A 16197-nucleotide genomic window follows, 5' to 3' on the forward strand; every position below is an offset into this window, starting at 1 on the left:
CTAGATGCCCATCAACAGATGAATGGATAAAGAAGAGGTGGTATAAATAGATAATGGAATACTATGCAGTCATCAAAAAAACAAAGTCCTGGGGCACCTGGGTGGCTTAGTGGGTTAAGCCTCTGCCTTCGGCTCAGGTCACGGTCTCAGGGTCCTGGGATCAAGTCCCACATTGGACTCTGCTCAGCAGAGAACCTGCTTCCCCTCTCTCTCTGCCTGCCTCTCTGCCTACTTGTGCTCTCTCTCTGTCAAATAAATAAGTAAATCTTTAAAAAAAAAAAAAAAAAAAAAAAAACAAAGTCCTGCCATTTGCAATGCCATGGATGGAACTAGAAATTATTATGCTAAGCAAAATAAGCCAATCAGAGAAAGACAACTATCACATGATCTCTCTGAAATGAGGAATTTGAGAGGCAGACCCGGGATGTCCTGGGGGGGGGGGGGAGGGAGGGAAAAAATGAAACAGGATGGGACTGGGAAAGGAGACAAATCATAGGAGACTCTTAATCTCAGGAAACAAAGTGAGGGTTGCTGGGGGTTATGGAGTAGGGAGAGGGTGGTTGGGTGATGGACACTGGGGAGGGTATGTGCTATGCTGAGTGCTGTGAAATGTGTCAACTGATGATTCACAGACCTGTACCCCTGAAACACATAATACATTTTATGTTAATTTTTTTAAAAGATGTGGTTCATATACACAATGGAATATTATTCAGGCACCAGAAGGGATGAATACTCACCATTTGCATTGACACAGATGGAACTAGAGGGCATTATGCTAAGCAAAATGTCCATCCGAGAGAGATATCATATGATCTCAGCGATAAGTGGAATTTAAGAAACAAAACAAAGGATCACAGGGGAAGCGAGGGGACAATAACATAAGAGAAACCAGAGAGGGAGTCTATCACTGGAAGCAAACTGAGGGTTGCAGGAGGGGCGGGTACGAAGGAGGGCACGTGGTGTGATGAGCGCTGGGTGTTGTCCGCAGCTGACGAATCACTGATCTCTACCTCTGAGACTAATTATATATTAATTAATCAGATTTAAATAAATAAAAGTGAAATGGGTGAATGAAGGACAGCCCGCGCACACAGCCAGTGAAAGAGACGCTGCCCGACGGGGCCTGGCGCGGCGATGGAAGGCCCTCCGAGATGCGGGTTGAGCCGACCCGCAAGAAGCGGGCAGCCGCGTCCGGAGCTGGGACCCCGCGAGCGATGCGCGGGGCCTCCTGGCTGCAAGTGTGCGGGGAAGAGACCGACTGTCGCAAGCAGGGCACCGGGCCTCTCCGGCGGGGCGATCCCCGAACGGCCTCTGAGTGGGGCTGCGGGTCCCAGGGACGCGCGGGGGCAGATCCGTGGCCGAACCCAGCCGCCGTCGTGCCGGCGGCGCCCAGCGGAGCCGGCGCTCTGACCGCAGCCAGCGCCCGCGCGCCCGGGTCCCGCCCGGGAGGCCGCGCGCCCCGGTCCCGCCCGGGAGGGGAGGGCCACACCCCTCGCCCGCGAGGAGACCGAGAGCGAGAGGACGGCCCGGCGCGGGGGCGGAGACCGAGGGCGCGTAGGTCGGAACAGGCACCCGCCACACCGCCACCCTAGAAAGCCGGTGCTTTCGCCTCAAACTCCTGCCCCACCCCGCGCGAGGGGCGGGTCCCGGGCAGGTTCTAGGGTTTGGGACCCTGAGAGCCACCCTCTTTCCCCCCGCGAGACGGCCGACCCGCGCCCGCTCCGGGACCTCGCGACCAGCCTTCCGGGCGGGAGCAGGTAGGTGGCTGGCGCGGTGACCCTTTCCCCGCCGCCCCGACCCCGCGCAGCCCGGGGGTGCGGGGTGCGGGGGATGCGCCGGAGCCCCAGGAAAGCCCCCCCACCGCCGCGAGGGCTCGGGGCACCCCGGCCCCAGCCACCGGGAGGGAGACAGCTGCACCGAGCGGGTCCGGGCCGCCAGCGCCTGGAGCCTCGCTTGTCCCTTCTGTGCAGTGGGGACAGTCGTGCTGCCCTGCGGAAAGGTGTTTTGGGTACAGCTCCTCGCGCAACGCGGACGCCTCGAAAAGGGGAGCTGATTTTTGTAAAAAACCCCCTTTAAGGACGTGCTTGGTAAAGGCCTTCCGGGTTCAGGAAGCAAAATTAGGCCAGGTTGGGGGCAGGGAGTCCCAGTTAATGCCCGGCCTGCGGCGAGACCCGCTCGGCCGCGGAGCCCCGCTCCGGCCCGGAGCGCGCGCAGGGGGAGGGCTGGGGTTCCGGCTCAGCTGGGCCTCGGCACGGCGCCCCTCTCCGGCGCCCCGGGAGCGCGCCCTGCCCGCCCCACCCCCGCTGCGGCTCCCGCGCACCCCGGCTCCGCCCGCTCGCAGGTCCGTGCGCTCCGGCCCTCGTCGCCCCGCCCCCTTCAGAGGCCCCCGGATTTGCCCGGTGATGGTGACGTAGAGGAGACTCGCGCTCCCATTGGGAGGCGGTGTTAGGCAGGAGCCAATCCGGGCGCTGATCCGGGGAGAAATCTCGGAGCCGCGCTCGGCGGATCCCGGAGGCCGCGCGGTGGGGACGCGACCCGGAACCGGCCGCGGCGGGAGAGCCGGGAGGCCCCCCAGGTCGGTGTTCGCGGCCGGGAGCGCGGCGGTGCGGTGAGTCGGGGAAGCCGACGCGGGGTCGGGGGCGAGGTGGGGGGCGATCTGCCGCGGCGCGCGCGCTGGGCCCGGGCCGGCCTCCGCCCCGAGCGCCAGCAGGTGCCCGGGGCCCCGGGCGGGTCGGGGGGTGGAGGTTGTGCAGTAAGGCAGGTGGGCCCCCTGTGCTCGGAGCCGTGCACCAGCTCCCTCCGCCGGCCGCGAGCGCCCCCCCTCACTATCTGTCCCCACTTGGCTCTCGAGGAAGGTCCGGCTTCCCTCTGCACCCTGGATCCTGACCCCACCGCGAGGATGGGGGAATGGCATCCGGTCATGCCTGCTGCAGATCGTGCGGGGACACTGCCCGAGCCTCCCCCAAGTTTAGAAGCAGCAGCTCTTTGAACAAACAGGCTTTATGGGTTTTCTTCCCCAAAGTGCATTTTTTTTTCTGAATAGATTTGTTTAGAACAACTCTAAGCTCATAAAAGAAATTGCAAAGATAGTAGGGTTCCCACATATCCCAGACCTTTCCCCCCTTGATTAACATCTTACGTTCTCATGATGCATTTGTTACAGTTAATGAACCGGTATTGATCAGTTATTGGCCCAAGTCTGTCCTTCTCCCGACTGACCACGTGTCCACCTAAGCACCTGTTCTGTGGGGTGATCCCGCCATGTTACCAGGTTGCACTTGGTTGTCATGTCTGGTGAGGCTCTGCTTGGCTGTGGGGTGATCTTGACAGTTTTGAGAAATGCTGGTGGAGTGTAGGGTGCCCGTTACTGGAATTGGATGTTTTTCTCCTGAGACCCGGCTCTCGCTTATTGGAAGGCTACTGAGGTGGGTTGCCCTGTTGATGACCTGGCGTCAAGGGTACATACTGTCCACACGATTTAAGACTTGATGTTGGTTGTGATCACCTGAGAAAGTGTTTAGCAGGTTTCTCGGCTGTCAAGTTACTCTATCTCGCGCCCCCCCCCCCCCGCCCCGCCATTTCACACTGTACTCTTTGCAAAGAAGTGACTGTGCAGCCCACACCCGAGGAGGGGCCGGTGCGCTCCTCCTCCTCGAGGACAAGTAGCTACACCCAGGGTTTGGAACTGTTTGCACGGCAAATCATCTCTCTTGTCCTTATTAACTTCTTCAACCCATTAGCACCAGCACGGACTCGTGGGTGTTTATTTTGTACTTTCGGGTATAATCCAATCCTTAATTTTGTTGCTCCAGTTGTTGTGGCTTTGGTTCCCGGGGGCTCTTCCAAGTTGGCTCCTGTGGCCTTCCCAGCGTGTAGTTTTATAGAGCTTTTTACTGTTGAAAGCACTTTGACTGGGGGGCGTCCCATGAACGTCAGTGTGATGAACTTGACAAGACTGTTCTTCCCCTCCTTGAGAGGTAAGTCAGGAAGCGGAGGCCCAGGAGAAGGTGATATCTTAGCCGTCTCTTTCCTGCAAGGGAGGGACAGGCTGGTGTCAGACCACCCCAGAACGCATCGCGAGCCGCAGAGGAAGTCCATGGTCCGAACTGAGGTTTCTTGAGGTGACTCCAGACTTGGGCCTCGGGATCAGAATGGAAAGACAGTGGCTTTGGAAAACAAAGGCTTAACTGGACTGTTAGCCAGGAGGAAGTACAGCTCACCAGATCGGTACACATGAAACGTTGACCTTCTCCCCAAAACAGTGTGTGTGGAGGGAGGCAGGGGGAGATCCGGGAAATGTTTGTGGTCAAGAACGTCTAATCAGAGTGGGCCTTCTGCAGAAGCAAGATTCTGAAGGGGCCAAGGGAAGCCTGGTGGGGGTGGGGGTTCTGGAGGCATGGAGCACGTCTGTGCCAGGTCCTGGGGATAGGGACCGGCGAGGAATGGTGCCTGAGTTCACCCTCTGGCCGGGGGAGGTGGGTAGCCGCGTCAGCTGCTGGTAGTACTGTAATGACCCGTGGCACTTGCAGAGCTGCGGGAGCCTCCCAGGGTGGGGGGAGCCGTTCAGCTGGAAGGTGGGATGGGCATGGGGGCCTCACACGGGTGGTGTCTGATTCCAGCCGTCCACGATGTGCTGGGACAGAGACCATGTGCAGGCACAGGGCGTGGGGAGTGGAGGCCCTAGAGAAGGAGCTGTGTTAGATCGTGGGGGCTGTGTGGGCCCTGTGGTGCATTGCTGGCCACGGCTAGGACGGAAGGGGGAGAGGGCCAAGAGGAGAGCGGTGTGTTCACGGCGCCTGGTAGGAGACAGGCTGCACTGCACCAGATCTAAGAGGCGGTCGGGTTATACATGCTCCACGTGGAAAACGCGTCCCCCCAGTTCAGTTAGGATATGCTACGGATCACGTTTCGGAGAGGCTGCAGTGCAGTGTGTGGGTATCTTACGTTCGATGAGAAGTGTACCCCCTTGCCAGTTCTCAGATCCCTCCTCGCTGCAGGAAGTGAGTGGTCGAGCATCTCCGTCTCACTAACCTGCAGATGGTGAGTTCCAGGCTCCACTGATGATCTTGAAAGAACTCGTCTGATAAGCTGGCCCTGTCCTGCCTGATGGCCAGATTGTGGAAACCAGCACAGAGGGTGCCTGACCCACAGATTCCATCTGTGTGTAGTGATGTCGGCCGTGACGTTAGGCTGCACACAACGCTCGTGTGCTCGCCGCGCACTGACTTTGGTCTGCCTGCACATGGCCTAGGTGCCCCCCCACCCCCACCTCTTCCGGTCCTGTGGAGCTGTGCAAAGGTCAAGAACAGGGCCCCAGGCTGCACAGCTGAGTCGTGGCCGCTGGGTGAAAACGGGGTTTCAGTGGGGAGTCCTCCTTGTCAGCTTTGGTTAGAGTAACAGCCAGGGACGGAAGAAGATTCTGATCGTGTCCCCGGAGCTGCGGATGGGGCCCGAGCGCCAAGAGCGGCTGGGGCATCTGGCAAGCCCTGGCTGGTTGCATTCCACCTGTGGGGCGGGAGGGGGAGCCGCCACCGGGTGTCTATCTTTGTGTAGAGAAAGGGGCAGATATTTTTGGGGGGGGGGGCACAAATTCTTTGTGTATTTCAGCCCAGTCACCTTCAATAACGTCCTGTGCTGTATCAGGCAGGATTCCCTTTTTGGGTCAGGTGACTCCCGGGTGCACGCGGCTGAACAGAAAGGCCATTTACTGCCTCGAGCAGTGGCACAGGTCAAGGGTCGATCCAGCTCCAGGCGCACGCAGCCCGAGGAGGGTTTTAAGAGGTGCCCTGAGGATCCGGTTTCTTCTGCTTCCTCTCCGGGTTGGCTTCCTTCTCCAACGGGCTGGCCCTCTGCTTTGCAGAACTGCTCTTGTAGCTTCAAACCGTGCTGATGTCGCCTCTCGAAATCTTTCTCGTCTCAGCAAGGACTCCTTGTGACTGGCAGACTCGAGTCGTAGCCTCGCCTCTGAAGCAAGCCCCGAGGTCAGGCAGGTGTAGACCCATTCCCTTGCTCCACCGTGAGCCGAGGGGGAGCTGTGGGGGAAGAACCTGCTCCAAGGGAGCAATGTTAGCAAGGGAAGGGCGTGTGGAAGCCGGGCAGACCCCTCCCTGAAGGTAAAGCGCCTGCAGGGCGACTGCTGGGAGCGGGGAGCACGGTGCCGTCCTGCTGGCCTGCTGTCGTCTGCTGCAGGGCTCTGCCCCAGCTGCCCTGTCCTTCCCACTGTGTCCCCCTCCCTTCTCTCAGCATTCAACACGTACATGCACACACCGCGGATTCCCTTTCCCTCCTGGAGACGCACCCGCGTCGACGCCCACAGCAGCAGGCGCTGGCAAGGCCGTGAGGCAGCATGAGCGCCCGTGGCCTGCCACTTGGAACGCACACTGCTACAGTCAGTGTGGGAACAGGGTGGCCCGACTGGGTCAAGGATGCATCTGCTTGCTTGTGTGTCCCAGGACACGTGTACGGACCTTCACAGAACGGTGTTTGCCATTGTCCCAAACAGGAAACGGTCAGGGGGCCGGGAGAAGGGGCCCGCGGGCACACTTCATCTTCGTGCGTGCCACAGACGCCGTGTATGGTACGGACAGGGGTTCGTGGCGACCCTGCAGCGGGCACGTCTGTCGAACCCAGTTTGCAGCTGCCGTTTCTGGCTCTGTGTCTGTGTGTCTCAGGATATCTCCGATTTCTCAGACTGTGCGTCGCTAGTATAGTTAACGTAGTTGTTACTGTGATCTCGTGGGCTCCTGTGACTAACGCTTAGGTGACAGCAGTTCTTGGAATGAGTCATTTCGTAATCAAGGTCTGTCTTTAGCTCTGACACGACTGTGCACTTTGTGCACTGCCACAGAGCGTAAACACAGCTTTTGTGTGTGCTCCTGGCTGGCCCTGTGGCAGTATTCACTCCGTTGTGCTGGTCTGGGACCGAGCCGCCAGTATCTCCAAGGTAGAGTCACGTCGGAAAGCAGTGAAAATGAACAGAGGGAGCTCCGTCCCCGTGAGTGAGCCGCACAACGTGGTGTTTCTGCGCACCCCTGCAGACAAATGCACTGCGATCACGTCTGTACCAGGGAGCCTAAAAGTGTGCTTGACGAACGCACGGTGCGGTGTAGACGGGAGGGAGTGACGGGCATGGTCCCGCACGCCCCTGCCCCGCATCTCCCAGGCCTGCTGTTCTTGCCGCTCGGGGCACCGGGCAGTGCGGCTGTCTGTGCCGCGTCGTGGAGCTTCCGGTCAGACGGGAGGGGCAGGTGGGGAGGACGGCTGCCTCCTGCGGGTAAGGCAGACACGTCCGCGTCCACACGGGATAGGGAGAGCTGCCGAGAAACCGGAGGGTCCTGATGAGCCTGGCCTCGCCCCTGCTGAGACGTGCACAAGGGCAGTGTGGGGGCAGAGCATGTGGCCTCTGCTTGTCCCTCAGGAAGGATCCGATGAGGGGGGTGGCTTTCAGCAGATACTGCGGGCTGGGCCAGGAGTGGGGCTCCCTGGGGGTGAGGGGGCAGCCCTTTCGGATGGCTCATGTGGCAGGGAGGCTTGGGCAGGGGAGCGTGGCACCTTCCGGGGCCTGGAGAGGGGTTTGGTTTGGCCGTGGGGTCAGGTCTGGGGGGGAATAGCGGGAAATGAGCCTGCAGACCAGGGCTGGGCGTCGCAGAGGCTGGAGGGAGATGTGACTTTGCCCCTGGAGCCGCAGAGAGCCTCGGAGGGGTTTCCCTGGGGTGGCCATGCGGACACAGGGATGTTTGAGCACAGGGAGGGGTGTGTTTGGAGAGCTGAAGGCCGGCCTTGGGGGCTGGCACGCTGAGCAGCGGAGGCCGGAGCCATAAGTAATCCTTGGGAGCCATACGTTTGTTGGGAAATCCTCGGGGTTTGTGGCCCCCACCATCAGCCCCAGTCCCAACCCCCAGAGTCTCACCCAGCCGTAGGACAGTGTGCTGGGGGCTCTGCTGAAGGCCGGCCTTGGGGGCTGGCACGCTGAGCAGTGGAGGCCAGAGCCATAAGTAATCCTTGGGAGCCATACGTTTGTTGGGAAATCCTCGGGGTTTGTGGCCCCCACCATCAGCCCCAGTCCCAACCCCCAGTCTCACCTGGCCGTAGGACAGTGTGCTGGGGGCTCTGGGAGGGCAGGGATTTTGCCCTGTGTGGTGTCCCCAGTGCCCAGCACATAGTAGGTCTCCAGCACAAATCTGTGAACTCTTGGAGGAGCTCTGCCCCCGAGAGCTCCTCCTTGGCACCCTGAGGCCCGTCCCATGCCCCGCTGAGCCCTGGAGCGGTTCCCGCCGTTCAGAGCGCATCTCATCCTGGCCCCGGGGATCAAGAGCACGCTGACCCCGGCCCTGGGGAGAACCGTCACCCACCCATGACCTCAGGAAGGCACTGTCCAGGGGCCTGTGTCCCCTGAGGCCACCCAGCGCCAGGCCCATAGCCACGGCTGTAGACTCTGAGGGGCCCTGTGACGTCATCCGCCGCACTGTGGCCGCTCATCCGGAATCCGAATTCTATCCTCTCGAGGTTTGGAAGAGGTGTCACAGGCATTGACTTCGAGGGGAGTTTGCTCGTTGAAATGGGGCTTCACCGCATCGGGCTCCCTGCTCAGCGGGGAGCCTGCGCCTCCCTCTCCTGCTCCCCCTGCTTGGGTTCCCTCTCTCGCTGTCTCTCTGTCAAATAAATAAAATCTAAAAGGAAAAAAAAAAGCAATGGGGCTTCACCTGGGGCCCCAGGAGCCCCGGGTGGGTTTCCCACAGGGATGGAGCCCTCAGCTACGTGCTCTGATGATGGGAAAGGCGGGGCTCCTGTCAGACCCCCGAGGGAGGGCACGAGGAGCAGCCCTGGAGGCCAGGGTGCAAACCACGGCCCATCCGCTCTCTCCTCCGAGCGGCGAAGACTGCATCTGGGCTGGGTGTCTCCTGGGCGCTTCCCAGGGCATCCTGGGGGGACTGGTGCGGGGCAGCAGGAGCCACGGAAGACGGAAGGAGAGTTTGGGTCCAGAGCAGAAGTTGGCAGCTGTGAAGAAACAAGGGCGGGAGCTCTGACCAGTTCTGCGGCTGCAGGGCCGGCGCAGGGGTGGGGCGAGGCGTGTGAGGCGCGACTCCGACTGCAGCCTCCTTCCGCTGGATCTTGCGGCTCCCCGCCATTCTCTTCGGCAGGAGTCGTGCCGGGTCCCGCAGCCTCCGGTGTGCTGGCTGCACCTGGCCCACCTGGCCCACCTGTCGCCGTGGACTGAGGGGCCTTTCTGAGGTCAGAGAACAGTGAGGAGGGGAGGGGGGGAGGGACCGCCCACCCAGACAGGGAGGGGTGTTTCCAGCTCTGCCTGCCTCCAGTTCGCACCCAGCCTCTGGCTTCTAGAAGGGGCGGAAGAGCTGGCCACGCCGGAGTGGGGATGCGTGGCCTCTGCCACGAGCGCCCCCATGGATGACCCCAGCCTTCTGAATTCTCATCTGGGGACAGGGGTCTGGGTAGGCGTGGCCGTTGTGGAGGCTTTTTCCAGCTCTGGCTTTCTGTGGTTCCTGTCTGCCCCAGCTCCAGGCATGGAGCTTGGCGTGACGGCCGCCCCCAGCTCTGGAAGCCTGAGAGATAGAATGTTCCAGAAGCGTGAAGTGGTAGAGAGGGCAGAATGTAGGGGAGGTACTGGGGGTCGGTGTTTTGCTGGCTCTGAATGTGGGGTGGGGAGCAGACTCCCTGGAACCCCTGTGTCCAGCGTCTGCACTGGCCAGCCCACACTGCCCAGCTTGAGAAATGCGTCCACACACACGGCCCCATCTGAGCTTCCTGGTGTCCCACGGGCTGGGTCAGCCTTGCCATGAGGCCCCCCACCCCAAGCTGTGCCCCTGGGCCACCGCCAGCCCTCACCGAGCCTCTGTGTTCTCAGGAGAGCTTCGTGAGCGCTGAGTAACGGGAGACGTGCGCATGGCAGCCGAGGCGGTCTGAGTGCGTGCAGGTCACGCGGCCCTGCCTTGCGGGACCTCAGCCTTGTGTGCGAGCAGAAGCTGCCGTGGGCTCCGTCCGCGGGCTCCGTCCGCGGGCTCCGTCCGCGGGCTCCGTCCGTGGGCTCCGTCCATGGACTGCAGCGGCGGACCACGCGGGAAGTGCTGGCCGCCGGCCGCTCTGCACAAGCGCCTGTTCAGCTCCCCGGAAGCCACTGCCCTGTGCAGACGGAGCACTGGGCCTCTGCCCGCGGCAGCACCCTGATCGCCACCGGCGACCTTTAACGTCTTAACTGCCTGCGCAGCCTCATACACCTTCCTTTCAGGACGACAGAAAACCGTAGCCCTGTGCTCACAAGGTTCCCGTGTGTCGTTCTGCTGAGCCGCGCAAAGCCGCTGTCCCCAGCTCCGGAGGTGGCAGCATGTGTCACCCACCTGGGATGTCCCCCTCACGCCTTCCGTAAACCGCAGCAGAAGTTAGGAGCAGCCCCGTAGTGCCCGGCCTTCTGTCCGCCTCTTTCTCGTTGTCCCAAAACTATCTTCATGGCTTCTTAACACGAAACAAAACAGGATCTAGTCAAGGTGTTTGCCTTTGGCTGTTTTTCCTCTTTTGGTCTTTTTAAGTCAAGAACAATTCTTTTTTTTTTTTCTTTTTTGTGACATTCACTTTTTCTTAAGATTTATATATTTATTTATTGGCGAGAGTGCACTGAGTGGGGAGGGCCAGAGCGAGAGGGAGACCAGCAGACTCTGCACTCCGCGTAGAGCCCGACGCGCGCCCCATCTCACCACCCTGAGGTCACGACCTGAGACCAAACCGAGATCCAACACGTGGCCAACAGCACCCCAGCGCCCCCGACATGGCTGGGCCAGGGTCCTCTGGAATGTGCCGTATTCTGGATGTGTCCGTTTCCTCGGGATGTGCTGGGGCTCAGCTCCCTGTCCCTTCTGTTTTCTGTAAATCAGAAGGCATGCCCAAAGGCTCGGTGAGGTCCCATCAGGCCAGTTTGGGCAGGATGACTTCAAAGGGGATATCCTGTCTCCCCGTGATGCCCTTTGGGGAAGCAGATGCCGGGTTGTGCACCTGTGAGCGCTGTGGGCTTGGGCAGGGCTTTGGTGATCGCCGGACTTCTGCGTTACCAAGGTTCCATGGCAGGCCATCCACGGGGGCCATCGGCAGCAGGGACATGTCCCCTGATCTCCCTCGTGGTCGGGCCAGCCTCTGATAATGAAGAGGGCTGCAGGGCGGTGTGCTGCGAGCGCCATCATGCCTGCTACACCGATGCGCCGCGTGCTTCTGTAGCCTGACCGGTTGGTACGTCGTGCCCCTGGGATTGCGGTGATGCGGGGTTGGCACAGAGCCTGGCTGCGAGCACCTGCTGTATGGGACAGGGCAGGTCTCGTGCGGACAGTGAGCTGGGGCCGAGTGTCCGCAGCAGTTACCCTGCCGGCCCCACAGCCGGGACAGAGACCCACGGCCTCTGCTTTTCAGCTGCAAGCCGCTCGGCAGTCACTGGGTGAAGGGCTCCCAGCCCACGGATCCCCAGCGCCGGCCGCTGCCCTGTTTGTGTCGGGCCTGACGGCTCGGGTCAGATGACGTCCCCAGCACAGGGAGACACCAGGCAGTCCCCAGGGTTGGTTACCACCCAGCCAGCATCCTGGACGCCTCCTGGTCTTTGTTTCTGCACATGGGCTCTGCACGCACAGGAGCTCTCCAGATCTGTGCCAGGGCGTCCAGTCCAAGGCGTGGTGACCCCACGTGGCTGGACCGTCCTGCACTTTGTACGGCTCAGCTGTCGGACTGCGTCTGCCGTGCAGAAGCAGACCCTGTCTCCTGTTTTATTTCTGGCTGGGGTTCCTCTGCAGCTCCCTCGTGTTGCAGCCGGGAAGGGAGTGCAGGGCCCCTGGGCTCTTGGTGATGGGCTGACCGTGTCCAGAATCCACGGCAGCACTGACTCGCCCGTGGCCCCAGGCACTCCCCTCACGCCACAGCCGCTGGCTACCCTCCTTGGGTCCCAGTGCCGCCTGCCACCAGGGACTGCAACATCCGTCCCTGTGGCGGCTTCGAACGCAGGTCCCCTCTTGCTGCCACGGTGCATGTCCACCCTGCTCTGTCCCTGCCTGCTCTCGCTAGATGTGGGAGGCTCCCCTTCCCTGGTTCCCCTGCAGATTCTCGGACTCAGCCTACTCGGCAAGCCCCAAGTCTGCATTTTATGATGGGCAGACTGAGAGCTCAGAGCACGTAAGAGCGGTTCCTGTGGTCACACAGGACGGGGCAGGAGGCCGCCCAGCCCTGTGGAAGCTCCTCGGACAGGACGTGGGCTGGAGTCGGCGGGCACGGAGGTCCGTGGGGGTGCACAGGGCTGAGGTCCGGTCTGCGCCGCTGCCCTGCTCCCTCCGAGGGTCAGATCCCCAGCCGCAGGCCACAGTGACTGCCCGCTGGGAGTCCCCTCCACGCTGGTTTCCCGGGAGCGCGGCCCCACGGGCCACACCTGCCTACAGCGGGGTGGCCAGGCCGTGTACGGCGGCACACGGCGTCTGCAGGGAAAGGGCACGAGACCGAAGCCACGGCGCAGCCCAGGGCACGTCCCTGACTCTCCAAGCTTCTGGAGTCTGGGCTAAGAGCCTCCGCATCTCCTGGGCTCCGGTGCCCGCCCCCACAAGCCCCGGGGCTGCTTGCGCTCTGCCCCACGCAGTGTAGACGCGGGAGGTGTGTGGGTGACGCGTCTCCTGCTAACCCAGATCTCGCTCTGTCATAAGCTGTGCCTCAGAGCAGGTCCCCGCGGCGTGGTCGGGCCAGCCACGCTGTGCTCTCTCCCCGCACCCCTGCACCCGCTCTGTGCCGCGCCGCCCCTGCCCCTCCCTGGGCCTGCTCCTGACTCTGCGTCTGTCTCCCAGGACGAGAAGCTTCGTGGGCGCAGCGCGGCCCCTCCCAGCCAAGGGCACCATGGCCACGTCGGCACCGCTGCGCAGCCTGGAGGAGGAGGTCACCTGCTCCATCTGCCTCGACTACCTGCGGGACCCCGTGACCATCGACTGCGGCCACGTGTTCTGCCGCAGCTGCACCACGGACGTGCGGCCGGCGTCGGGGGGCCGCCCCGTCTGCCCGCTCTGCAAGAAGCCGTTCAAGAAGGAGAACATCCGGCCGGTGTGGCAGCTGGCCAGCCTGGTGGAGAACATCGAGCGGCTGAAGGTGGACAAGGACAGGCAGCCGGGGGACGCGGCCCGGGAGCCGCCGGACGCCAGGCTGTGCGAGCGGCACCGGGAGAAGCTGCATTACTACTGTGAGGACGACGGCAAGCTGCTGTGCGTCATGTGCCGCGAGTCCCGGGAACACAGGCCACACACGGCTGTCCTGGTGGAGAAGGCCGCCCAGCCCCACAGGGTAAGCCGGCTCCACCCCACCCAGGGGCGAGGCCGGGCACTGCCCCCCCAACGCTTGTGGCCCGCAGTGGGGCTCCGCCGCAGCGCGCCCATCCCCGTGGCTTGTCTTTCCGCAGGAGAAAATCCTGAACCACCTGAGTACCCTGAGGAGAGACCGGGACAAAATTCAGGGCTCCCAGGCCAAGGGAGAAGCTGATATCCTGACTGCACTGGTGCGTGGGCTGCGAGAGCCTGAGGCCGCGGCCACGTGGGAGGGAGCTGGGGGGCCGCGTGGTGGAGGCTGAGCCCTGACGGTCTGAGCTGGGGGGCTTCGGGCTGGCTTCCTCGTCTCGCTCCTGCACACGTGACACTCGCTGCAGCCGTGGGCCACATCCGGCAGCAGCTGTCGGGACTGCCAGAGTACGCAGGGGACCAAGGAGGTCCCGGCAAAGCCCTTCCTGTTACAGATGGGGGGACCGGACTCCCGAGGTGGTGGGGAGCCAGGGGCTTTGGGAGGGGGGTGCTGGCTGCAGGATGAGCACAGTGGGGAGGCCTGGGGCATCCTGGGGACCCTGTGTGCTGAGTCCTGCAGCCAGGGCTACCGCACTTGGGAAGCAGAGACAGCACTTCGTGTTTGATTAGAGATGGGGTGCGAGGGCTGGCCCCGCATCTCCTGCAGGGGAGTCTGTGTCAGCGGGAGGCTGGCCCAACCATGCTCTGAAGTCCCACAGTGCACGGATAGGGGTGCGAGCCAGCCTCATGCGGCCCCCCCGGAGATGCCGCCGGGGCTCTCCAACCTGGGGCAGGGCAGTCACCCGTCTCCCCTCCACACCCCTGCAGAAGAAGATCCAGGACCAGCGGCAGAACGTCATGGCCGAGTTTAAGCAGGCGCACGAGTTCCTGCGGGAGCGGGAGCAGCACCTGCTGGAGAAGCTGGAGGCGCTGCAGCAGGAGCTGACGGAGGGCCGCGAGAAGTACAAGAGCAGGGGTGTCACGGAGCTGGCCCGGCTGGCGCTGGTCATCTCCGAGCTGGAGACCAAGGCGCAGCAGCCGGCCGCAGAGCTCCTGCAGGTGAGATGCCTCCGGGGCGGCCGGTCTCTGTCCCCTATACCCACATGGGACCCTGGGAGAGCCGCCACCTCTCAGGCTGTGACTTTCTCTACTGAAATGTCAGGAGAGTCACCCCCACCTGCCCCGCCTCCTCCCGTGGTCACACGAGCCCAAGAGGATGTGACCTGCATGGTGTCCCTTCAGAGGGCAAAGTACCAAAAACCAGTTGGAGGGGATTGGAAAGTGCCGTGGGAGAGGAAGGGAGAGCTGGAGTGCTCGCGTCACACCGTCCATCCTCGTCACGACCACCACGGCTCCCTGGCATCCACCCTGCAGGGGAAGCTACGGGCAGCCCGTGCTGCCGGGGTGGCCGAGGGAGGGCGGCTTCTCCAAGGGAGGTCTGGAGGAGATGAGCAAGGTTTTCTTTGGGATGGAGAGCAGGCCGGGTGCCCTGGCACACTTCCTGAAGGAGGCAGCTTTGATGCCAAGGGGGAGCGCCTTGAACTAGAGTGGAAACAGCACCGTGCCGCCTTCCTCCTGGAGCCTCCCTGGACCTTCCCCCTGCGGGCCAGGAGGAGGCTGTGGTGGCCGGGCAGGTCAGCAGTGGAGCCCCCCACCTCCTCCAGGAAGATGCTGTCCTGGCCAGCAGCCTGGCCTCAGGAGACACAGCGTGGCAGGCTCTCCAGGACCCTCAGGGGAGCCGCCTGCTGCCCCTCCCTGAGCATTCTGGCTCGCGGATTGGGACTGGCGGGGGGTGAGGGCCCAGTATGAGAAGAACTCGCACGGGCCCAGTGCCCAGTATGAGAAGAACTCGCGCGGGCCCAGCGGCCAGGCAGGTCAGGAGCCCGGCCCCAGCTCCACTCCTGGGCCCCTTGTTCTTGTCCCTCATTTGGTCTAAAATGCGTCTCTGGCATTTTCCACAAATTCCTCCATCAGACAGGGATTAGGTCTCTTCCTGCCCCGTTCTCTGCCCCCGGGGAGGGGCAGCCCCCCGTTCCCCATCACGTGCGGTTGTGTGGGGGGCAGAGAGAGACTGGCTGCGGTGCTGCTGGGGGCTGACATCCCGACGGGAGCCCCTCCCGCTCCACCCGAGGGAGCCGCAGGGGCCAGGGGAGCCTCCAACGCCGCTCAGATGGAAGGCGCACCCGGGGCACAGGTGCCGGGATGGGGCGAGGGCACAGGGCGGGAGGAAGGGCCCACAGCCTTCTGTTCACTGTGCACCCCTGGCTCCCAGCGCTGTGGCACCTCTGTGAGTGGGGTCTGAGGCCACTGGGCTGATGCTTGTGCTTTTTTCCCCTCCAGGACACCAGGGACTTCGTGAACAGGTAATAGAGCTTCCTTTCCATGAGGCACCGCCCCCCCACGCCCCCTCCATGGGACTCTTGGAACAAACGGGTCCCACCTCGGTTAGGGTTAGGGTTAGCTGGAACAGGGCTGGGACCTGGAGACTTGCTCTCTGAAGCAGCCAGGGCTCCGCCGGGGTCTGAGAGGAGACGGACATGAGGGCAGAGACATGCTCGCAGACAGAGTGTTCCGGATGCTCGCGTCCCGGCCCAGCCGGCGGCTGTTCACTCCGTGTTTCTGTGCCCGTGTTTCTCCGCTGATGGGGGACGGTCGTACCTGTCCTTCCCGCTTCATGGGGGAACGGGAACGGGAGAAGCGCAAGGAGAGCTGAGTGGCGCGTCCGCCTGTCGCCTTCCCAGGTACCCGCGGAAGAAGTTCTGGATCGGGAAGCCCATTGCTCGGGCGGTTAAGAAGAAGACGGGAGAGTTCTCCGAGAAACTGCAGTCCCTGCAGCGAGGCCTGAGAGAGTTCCAAGGTGGGCGTCGGGGTGCGCTGGGGTGGGGGCCGGGGTGCGCTGGGG

The 16197-nt window shown here is 62.5% G+C and overlaps 1 protein-coding gene across 3 annotated transcripts in view; it reads left to right on the plus strand.

Annotated features, from left to right (window-relative positions):
- The first annotated feature begins 1487 nt into the window (after positions 1 to 1487).
- Positions 1488 to 16197, plus strand: part of LOC132017727 (tripartite motif-containing protein 26) — a 17658-nt gene continuing 2948 nt past the window's right edge. The window contains exons 1-6 of one of the 3 annotated variants that reach the window (XM_059399693.1): positions 1488 to 1760; positions 12819 to 13305; positions 13421 to 13516; positions 14124 to 14354; positions 15636 to 15658; positions 16037 to 16152. In XM_059399693.1, the coding sequence (XP_059255676.1) occupies positions 12868 to 13305; positions 13421 to 13516; positions 14124 to 14354; positions 15636 to 15658; positions 16037 to 16152 (904 nt within the window). In that variant the 5' untranslated portion in view covers positions 1488 to 1760; positions 12819 to 12867. Of the gene's footprint in view, positions 1761 to 2501; positions 2612 to 12818; positions 13306 to 13420; positions 13517 to 14123; positions 14355 to 15635; positions 15659 to 16036; positions 16153 to 16197 lie in introns of those variants that run through there. The other 2 variants (XM_059399694.1, XM_059399695.1) reach the window with 2 other exon arrangements.

This window comes from Mustela nigripes, chromosome 5 (assembly GCF_022355385.1).
Source record: "Mustela nigripes isolate SB6536 chromosome 5, MUSNIG.SB6536, whole genome shotgun sequence".
NCBI lineage: Eukaryota > Metazoa > Chordata > Mammalia > Carnivora > Mustelidae > Mustela > Mustela nigripes.